The following is a 10,000-nucleotide window of genomic DNA, read 5'->3' on the forward strand; positions in this document are numbered from 1 at the left end:
ATCATCATCATCATCATCATCATCATCTTCATCATCATCTTCATCATCATCATCATCATCTTCATCATCATCATCATCTTCATCATCATCTTCATCATCATCTTCATCATCATCATCATCTTCATCATCATCTTCATCATCATCATCATCATCGTCATCTTCATCTTCATCTTCATCTTCATCTTCATCTTCATCTTCATCATCATCATCTTCATCATCTTCTTCATCTTCTTCATCATCTTCTTCATCTTCTTCATCTTCATCTTCTTCATCTTCTTCTTCTTCTTCTTCTTCTTCTTCTTCTTCTTCTTCTTCTTCTTCACCTGTCATCAAGGGGTTAAGTATATATATATAGGGTAACCTTTTTCGTGGGAAAGTATTACACCACTTTTTCTTTTCTTTTTCTTTCCTCCTCCTCCTCCTCCTTGTCAGGAGGATATTGGCTGTTTTCATCAAAAACATTGATAGCACCCAGTTATGCTCAAATGACATATAGCATGATCACAGATGTTTTATAACTGAATAAGGGAGAAGGAATACGAATGTTTGTATATTCTTTCTTTTTATTTTTCCAATGTGCGAATTATCATGCCAAAATGGGGATCTGTAAATTATATGCAAATGGAAAGGTATATTTAACCTATTCCTGACGGGTCGCGCCTATAGGCGTGATAACAAACTGCTCGAAATGTGGCGTGCGGCTCTCCGCCACGGCGCTGTGCCAAAGTGCTCCGAGGCAGTGATTTGGCTTGATGTATCAAACTCATTTGTTTTATTTATTTTTTTTTTTTTTTTTTTATATATATAAATTTAACCCCTTGCCGACTGGTACGACGTGTAGACACGTGCTATGCCCGCTGTGAGTACTTGTTTGATTGTTTTTGCACATAGATGGCTACACTTGTACGAAGTCACCAGTGAGCCAGTTACGAGTACCTGTCTCGCCCTTTCATCCTTTTCTTGGATTTACGAAATATTTTACGTTATCTTATTTTGCTGTTACTAATGTTAAAAAAACATTTTAATAATTATAATGTTTATAATAAAAATAACACCATCAATATTCATAGCACAAGTAAAAAATACGCTTTTCCGGCCAATTCAAAATAGGTACGGTCACAAGGTCTACTAATTGACTCCTTTGTGGCTAAGCACTAGCAGAGCCATCTATGGGCAGACATTTCACAAAAAATATTGAAAATAGGCACAGCATTTTCCCCATTTTTTTTTTCATTTTCCCCGGCGGCATTGGGTTAATAGAAGTAGTTATCCTATAGCAAGTATTGGGAAGTGATGCCATTAACCCATTGCCGCTGGGGAAAATGAATAAAAAATGGGGGAAATGTTGTACTAATTTCTTATATTTTTGTGAAATTTCTCTTACCTGATTTCACCTTTCCTTGAATTGGCGGAAAAAACATATTTTTTACCAGTGCTATAAATATCGATGGTATTTTTATTATAATCATTACAATTACAATAATGTTATAAACATTTGTAACAGCAAAATAAGATAACGCAAAATATTTTCGTAAATCAATGAAAAGGGTGAATGGGCGAGACAGGCAGTACTCATAATTGGCTCATTGGTGACTTAGTACAAGTGTAGCCATATATGTGTAAAAACAATTAAACAAGTAAACTCATAGTGGGCATGGCATGTATGTACATGCCATTCCCACTGTGTATTTATATATGCCCGTTGGCAATGGGTTAAAATTTGGATAGGAAATTAACCCCTTCCCGACGGGTCACGCCTATAGGTGTCATAACAACACGCTTGAAATGTAGCATGCGGCTGTCTGCCGCGGTGGCGCGCCAAAGCGCTCCGAGGCAGTGATTCGGCTTGATGTACCGAATTCACGCGCTCAAAGTCGGCGCGTTGCCGTGGTTCGCCAGAGCGTAGAGTTTTTTTTAGTTTTCTACACCTGTCACCAATGGGTTAAGACCGGGAATGTCAGCTTCTTCGTATACTATCTCATACATTGTATTTTGATTATTAAGAATGAAACGTTTCCCTATAAATTTTTTTTTAAGATTGTTAGGTAGCAACAGGGCTTATATTGTTACTTGAAAGCTCTAATGTTACCAGATAGAATCCTAATGTAATAACTTTAGGGTGGCTGCAAATTTATTCAGCCAGCTGTACATCCACATCAAGTTTTTATTATGTTATATATATTTTATTTTATTTTATTTATTTATTTATTTTTTTGAGGGGGAAATCTTATTTCTTGGTAGTTAGAGATAATGTTTAATTTTGTGTACTTCAAGTTCATCCTTATTTATTTTTCATTGAATATTAATTTGATTTTCAAGGACTGTCTAATGTTAGAGTTGTTGTTAATATAAAGCTTTTATATGATTTTCTCAGGTATATTTGGTGGATATCTCCTTGGATGCAGGTCAAGTTCAACAGGACTTGCATTCTATGACTGGGAGTCTCAAGAGCTGGTGAGGCGCATTGAAATTCAGCCACGGCAGGTTTTCTGGTCAGAGAATGGAGATTATGTGTGCATTGCTACTGACGAGAATTACTTCATTCTTAAGTAAGATAATTTGTTAAGGCTTTTATGTACTTACTTTTAAGACATTTACAAGATACATCACTGAAATATATATAGGCATACATCCACACACATGTACCCAACACTACCATGTAATTTGCACAAACATAATAATTTGATACGACTAGCATTGCAAAATCCAAATAACTGATGTTTTTTGACAGTAATACCTAAACCTCTTAACCTGTACCTGCATACCTAAATTGAAAAACCTAAATGCCTATACTTAAAATCCTAGATACCTATATACCTATATATATCTTTATATGTATATCTTTATGTGTTTGTAATTGTTTTCACAATTAAAACTTGTAAGAGTGTCACTAGAAGACATTATATTGTATTATGAAATTAATTTGTGTGTATGTGTTCACAGGTACAGTACTGATGCTGTCACTAAAGCCAGGGAGACCAAAGAGGGTCTGACTGAGGATGGAATTGAAGATGCTTTTGATCTTGTTGGAGAGGTAAGTCACTTCATCTTGAAGTGCATTTGTTGAAGAAAATGGATTGTTTTATTGCTTTATGTGAAGTTCATACTTTTTTCTTGTTATCCCTGTGATTCTAATCTTTGTTTTTATTCTCTCTCTCTCTCTCTCTCTCTCTCTCTCTCTCTCTCTCTCTCTCTCTCTCTCTCTCTCTCTCTCTCTCTCTCTCTCTCTCTCTCTCATATTTGTTGGTTGAGTAAAAGCCCCACCTTTCTTTTAACAGGTGCAAGAAGTTGTCAAGACTGGCAAATGGGTTGGAGATTGCTTCATCTACACAAATTCAGTGAATAGATTGAACTATTATGTAGGAGGCGAGATTGTTACTATTGCTCATTTGGACAGGTAAGTTGATTATTTTTGCTTTCAGTAGTGTTTTATATTTTTTGTATTGATTCTTTAGTCTTTGTTTATAAACAATTTGTAAAATGTTGCAACTATATAAATAAGTATGTGATTGTCTGCTAATATCCAGTTACTACACACAATCTGATTAACCTTTCTTACCCATCAGATTTTATTTCTGAACTCTAGAATGTAGTACTATGCCTAGTTTTATAAAAGTAGACTTTTTGACAATTAGAAGACATGCTATATACTATAGTAGGTCCAAATTAAGTTAGAATTTTTTATGAGATTGGGGATAATTTCTTCAGTTACTTTGAAATTTAAACCGGTCTTTAAAAAAATGAATTTTACTTCCCAGGACTTTGTATCTTTTGGGCTACATTCCCAAGGATAACCGCCTGTACTTGGGTGACAAGGAACTAAATGTGGTATCATATGAGCTGCTAGTGTCTGTCTTGGAGTATCAGACAGCTGTTATGCGTCGTGATTTTAACACCGCTGATCGTGTCCTTCCCACAATCCCACCTGCCCATCGCACTCGGGTTGCCCACTTTTTAGAGAAGCAAGGGTTCAAGAAGCAGGCTTTGGCTGTTTCCACAGATCCTGAACACAGGTAAGTTGTGGATGATATATCAGTTATAGTTACAGAATCAATTAATGTACATTAAAAGATATGCGAAGGGTGTTTATGGATTGATGAAAATAAGTATTTCTGTTACCCCATTAGGTTTGATCTTGCCCTGAGTCTGGGTGAACTAGAGGTGTGTCATCAGCTTGCTGTTGAGGCTGGTTCAGAGCACAAGTGGCGGCTGGTTGCAGACTTGGCACAACAGCAGGGAGACCTCCAAACCGCTCAGACATGCCTCCTCCGTGCCCATGATTACCCTGGATTGCTTTTACAGGCCACAGCCTCTGGTTAGTCTTTTAAAATAATGGAGCACTACTATTTTTAAATTTATTTACGTTAAGAGGTTTTCGCTAATGAAATGGTAAATTGTAATTCTATTATAATTATTAAGTGACAGTATTTTCATGTGGAATAGCAAAACAAGAAATAATCTGTTCAGAGTATGTACTCAGTTCTGATGACAGTATAAACAGTCATGTTCGTTATTTGTATTTAAAGGTAATGCTGGATTGATCAAAGAAGTGGCAACTGAAGCAGAAAGCCAAGGTCGAAATAATGTAGCCTTCTTGTCCCACTTCCTGACGGGTAATTTGAAGGACTGTTTGGAACTCCTGATAAAGACCAACCGAATTCCAGAAGCGGCATTCTTTGCAAGGTTAGCTTATATGTGTACTTGCCATATATTCTTTTATTATAGGAAGAGGAGGTAGTGTAGATAAACATTTTGATTATATTCTAATACAAGCTGTATTCTATACAACATAATTTTGAATATGCACTCATGATTTTTGAATAACCTATTTACTGCTTCACAGAACTTATATGCCAAATGAAATGTCCCGTGTTGTTGGTCTGTGGAAAACTGCTGCTGGAGAGAAGATTGGTCAGAGTTTAGCTGATCCTGCACAATATGACAATCTTTTCCCTGGGCTGAAAGATGCTGTAAAATCTCAGCAGTATTTACAGCAGACAACAAAACCAATCCCAGCAGCATCTGCATCTTCCGTGCCAGTAAGTTTTCAGCTATTGTGTGGTTTTCTCATGGTTGGATATTTTGTTTATTATATGCAAGTATTTGTACTTACAAGTCAGTTGTGAGAATTATATAAAAGCACCTTCACTAAATAGTTTTAAAAATCCATACTAATTTTTCCCAAGTTGTCTTTAGAATATTTCAGTTCCCTCATAGTAGTTGTCACTAATGACAACCCTGAATTTATTTATTTTATTTATTTATTTATTTTATTTTTTTTTTTTTTTTGTTCTCTCTTTACATCAAATAGGGCAACCATGAGCGCAATATCCTTGAGGAAATGCGATCAGCAGAAACATCTGGAGCCTTTGTCTACATTCCACCAGAAGGAGAGGATGTTGAATTTGTTGATGCTCCACAGCAACCAGAGAAAGGTAAGACCAAATTAGTGTTGAATTTCTATCTATTGTTTTTGTATCAGTTATATATACATGCTATTAGGTATTTTGCACATTTTTTTTTATGTTCCACTATGTAATTCTTACCCATTTAATGTAAACATGTTTGCAAGAAGTTTTGTATTTCATATCATCTGTTCATTTGTTTTTTGTAATCTAAGTGAAAGCATGAACTCATGTTGTATTGGTTTTTACCTCAAAATAATGCCATCTTTCCCAGGAATAGATAGCCTGAGTGAGGAAGTACTATTAGCTCCATCAGCACCTGTAATGCCTGCATCATTGCCAGTAACTGTTGCTTCTGAACCTTTGATTCCAACACCTGCTGCACCATCTGCAGCTGTCCCTACCCCAGAATTGAGTAAGTAGTAAATCTTTTTATATTCATGATCCTCTGGCACATGTTCATGCACTTGCCATTAGAAAAAGTGGACCATTAGTATTTTACGTGCTTGAACAAGTCCTGTTTTAAAGAAAATATATGACATATGACCTTTTATTTTGCTGCCACTGCAGCTGGGTTATTTTCATAAAGGCAGAATATGACATAGATTTTAACAAATTGATGTTTCCACTGTATACTCACAGGTTAAGGTTAGAAGGAAATGATACTCATTCTCTTCCTCTTTATCTCATGAATGAAACATTGCTTTCTTTTTTAATAATGTGTGTAGTTTAAGGTTAGTATGGATTGGTGTAGGTCCCACATAAATTTACTGAGAAATCAGATTGCTAACAGCAGCCCTCAGTGTTTATATATATATATATATATATATATATATATATATATATATATATATATATATATATATGTATATACATACATACATATAATATACATATATATACATATAATATATATATATATATATATATATATATATATATATATATATATATATATATATACATATATATATATATATACATATACATATACATATAATATATATATATATATATATATATATATATATATATATATATATATATATATATATATATTTATATAATATATATATATATTATATATATATTTATATAATATATATATATTTATATAATATATATATATTTATATAATATATGAATATATAATATATATATATTTATATAATATATATATATTTATATAATATATATATATATATTTATATAATATATGTATATATAATATATATATATTTATATAATATATGTATATATAATATATATATTTATATAATAAATGTATATATATAATATATATATATATATTTATATAATAAATGTATATATATAATATATATATATATATATTTATATATAAAATATATATATATAATATATATATATTTATATATAAAATATATATATATATATATATATATTTATATAATATATATATATTTATATAATATATATATATTTATATAATATATATATTTATATTTATATAATATATATATTTATATATTTATATAATATATATATTTATATATTTATATAATATATATATTATATATTTATATAATATATATATTTATATTTATATAATATATATATTTATATATTTATATAATATATATATTTATATATTTATATAATATATATATTTATATATTTATATAATATATATATTTATATATTTATATAATATATATATTTATATATTTATATATTTATATTATATATATATTTATATATTTATATTATATGTAAAATAAAATAAGAAATTGAAATACATTTTTTTGATCAGATTAGTTGCAAAATAGAGATATGGGAAAGTATCTATTGCAAAAAAAAAAAAAGATAAAGATTACTGAAACATATCTCACTTGTCAGTTGACAGCCTTTCAGCATTGTTTGGATGGGTGGTTAAGGGTGATGTTATTCTCAAAGTTATCTTGTACAATGATGGGATTAGTGTGTCAGTCTGCCTTTTCTTTTTTCTTTTCTTTTTTTTTTCTTTTCTTTTCTTTTTCTTTTCTTTTCTTTTCTTTTCTATTCTTTCCTTTTTTCTTTCCCATACCTTCTTTAAGACAGGACTAAAATGTTAGAATCAATTTTTAAAATATTTTTCTATTATAGACACTGTAGATTGTGTTGCAGGATGGCATCTGTAACTTGTTAATTATTTTTCAGACTGTGCATAATTAATCTTGTGCTTTTTGTGTATGTATTGAATTATATTGAATGTAAAAAAGTTTATATGTATGATATGGGATGAGTTGGTGTAACAATTACAATTGAATGTGTCTTCAAGAGGCTTTCTGCCACCTAGATACATTGTTGTGTTAAAGTTGTTGAGCTTTGGAATTAACTCTTTTAATTCTTTTTTACAAATTGTCTTTTTTTTTTTTTTTAGCTCACTTTGTGATATGTGTGCTGTGGTTGTGTTAACATATCCAGACCTATGTGATTATTGCTTTGTTTCAGTAATATGATTTTTACAAATTTGCCTCATTTTTAGTTGATGATGACATCACAAAGGATGTTGGTCAAGAGCTTCGTGAAGAATTTGATGCATTTTCTAACCCTGATGAAGATGACTGGGGAAGCAGTGAAAATATTACTGGGGATGATAATACCATAGTGGCCTCTGCCAGAGAAAAGGTTGATGTTTGCAAAGATGAAAATGAACTTGAGGAGGTGGAGGAGGAGGTAGGAGTGGAGAAGGGGGGGGAGATGGAGGAGGAGGAGGAGGAGGAGGAGGAGGAGGAGGAGGAGAAGGAAAATATCTTAAAACTGGAAGAGGAGAAGGAAGAGAGATTGGAAGCAGCAGGATCTGCATCCTCTTCCACAGTCCCCAGCAGGAAGATGTTTGACTGGGATGAAGATGAAGCAGAAGACTGGGGATTCCAGCAGAGTAAGGGTGAACTAGGTTATAAAGTTTGGGGTTAACTTTAAAAATTGTATGATTTGTCTTTTTACTGGGAGCAACTTCTATGAATTATCAGAGATTTCTGCCAAGATCAGTAGACATGATTAAAAACCAAAACAAAATTGCATGTAATATGGATGAATTCATATTTAATTTGGTATTTGGCTGAATATCAGTTTTCCCTGGGAATAAGAATGATTGTAGTGCTCTCTGATAGTTCTTTAGACATAAAAGAAAACAGACCTCTGGTAAAAGACAAAGTACTTTTTTTTTCTTCAAAAATCCATTTGGTTTTTGGGTAATGTTAGTGAAGCCATTATGCACCATTTGCTTTTGTATTGTGTTTAGACAAGCTAGTGTTTGCCGAGATATTTTGCATTTGATTTCTTTGCTCTTGTTTTCTGTGATGCTTTGGGTTAAATTTACAATTAAGTAAATGTTCATTTAATGTGAATTTTGCATGTTCGTCAGGGTAACTTTATTCTGGTTAATACAAATGTGAGTTATTCACATTACTTTAATTTCATTTGTAGCCCCCCAGAATGAGCTAGGAGTTTTTGTGGACTTGACTCATGAGGTACCAGCTGATGGTGACAATCCAGATCATGTGACAGGAGTCTCACAATTGATAGACTTAGACAAGCCAGAAGATTTAGCATCACCTAGATTGGTCTTAGGAATGTCTCCAGGTAGAATTTCAACCCATGAAACAACATCCCAAGATTTGGGCCCTTCTGCAACTGATTTTGAATGGGATACATCTGTGTTAGATACACTTGTAGACAGTTTTGTCATGCAGCCACAGATTAGAAATCCAGGTAACAGTTTGTTAACTGGAAAGTGCTTTGTAACACATTTTTTGTGAAGTTACCCACTGATCCAAGCAGTGTGTAATGAACTAAATAGCATGAAAAAGCCCCCCCCCAGAAAGGAAATGATGGACTTCAGAAATGGGCTTGTGTTATTCCTTGTGGCATCTCATTGCACAAGTTTAATCATTTGTAAGATTTTACCCCCACTGGTTTTCAAGTTTTTTTTTATTATATCAGAATGTGCAGTCAGTCTTGAATTTATTTGTACTTCCAGAGCATCTATACTTCATTTAACATTATTCCTACTTCTTCTGCTATATTATTAATGTTATTGCAGGTAACTCCTAACCATTTAATCAATGGACTGATAAATCTATGTTTCTCCCTGCAGAGTGATTGTTTAGTATTCCTAGATGTGTGACGTGACACCACAATTAACTTTGTTAATACTTATAATCTTTGTTTTTAATTGTATGCTCAATTTATGATATATTTAAATTAATGTACCATATATGAGGAGCTGTTCATAAACATCAAATTTAAAAGATAGAAATGGTATGGTTCCAATTACGTATCATGATTTACGACAAATTAATCCATCACCACCGGGTGAACAGAAATCCCTGAGCATGATAATCTCTGGTGATTTCTGGCAACGGCCAGACACTGGGCGTGGGAGTCCGAGACATCAAGCCGAACGTCCCGCTCCATGTGCTCTGGCGCGTTGCCGTGTATACAGGCATACCCCGCAGATCAAGTGGTTTGTTTTGACACTGGTACACATGACCTGTCTGGGTTGGGTTAAATGCAAAGAAATGTGCAAAAGCTGTCTCACTATCAGCATCATTTGTCAAACAACAAAACAT

The 10,000-nt window shown here is 32.6% G+C and overlaps 1 protein-coding gene across 4 annotated transcripts in view; it reads left to right on the forward strand.

The window, feature by feature from the left end:
• Nucleotides 1-10,000, forward strand: part of LOC125034530 (coatomer subunit beta'-like) — a 33,379-nt gene that overhangs the window by 18,438 nt on the left and 4,941 nt on the right. Inside the window, exons 9-19 of one of the 4 annotated variants that reach the window (XM_047626378.1) lie at nt 2,375-2,549; nt 2,944-3,034; nt 3,279-3,397; nt 3,759-4,013; nt 4,128-4,315; nt 4,527-4,683; nt 4,844-5,039; nt 5,312-5,435; nt 5,680-5,820; nt 7,912-8,307; nt 8,856-9,140. In XM_047626378.1, the coding sequence (XP_047482334.1) occupies nt 2,375-2,549; nt 2,944-3,034; nt 3,279-3,397; nt 3,759-4,013; nt 4,128-4,315; nt 4,527-4,683; nt 4,844-5,039; nt 5,312-5,435; nt 5,680-5,820; nt 7,912-8,307; nt 8,856-9,140 (2,127 nt within the window). The remainder of the gene's footprint in view (nt 1-2,374; nt 2,550-2,943; nt 3,035-3,278; nt 3,398-3,758; nt 4,014-4,127; nt 4,316-4,526; nt 4,684-4,843; nt 5,040-5,311; nt 5,436-5,679; nt 5,821-7,911; nt 8,308-8,855; nt 9,141-10,000) is intronic. The other 3 variants (XM_047626380.1, XM_047626381.1, XM_047626382.1) reach the window with 3 other exon arrangements.

Source organism: Penaeus chinensis, chromosome 18, assembly GCF_019202785.1.
Source record: "Penaeus chinensis breed Huanghai No. 1 chromosome 18, ASM1920278v2, whole genome shotgun sequence".
In the NCBI taxonomy this organism is placed as follows: domain Eukaryota; kingdom Metazoa; phylum Arthropoda; class Malacostraca; order Decapoda; family Penaeidae; genus Penaeus; species Penaeus chinensis.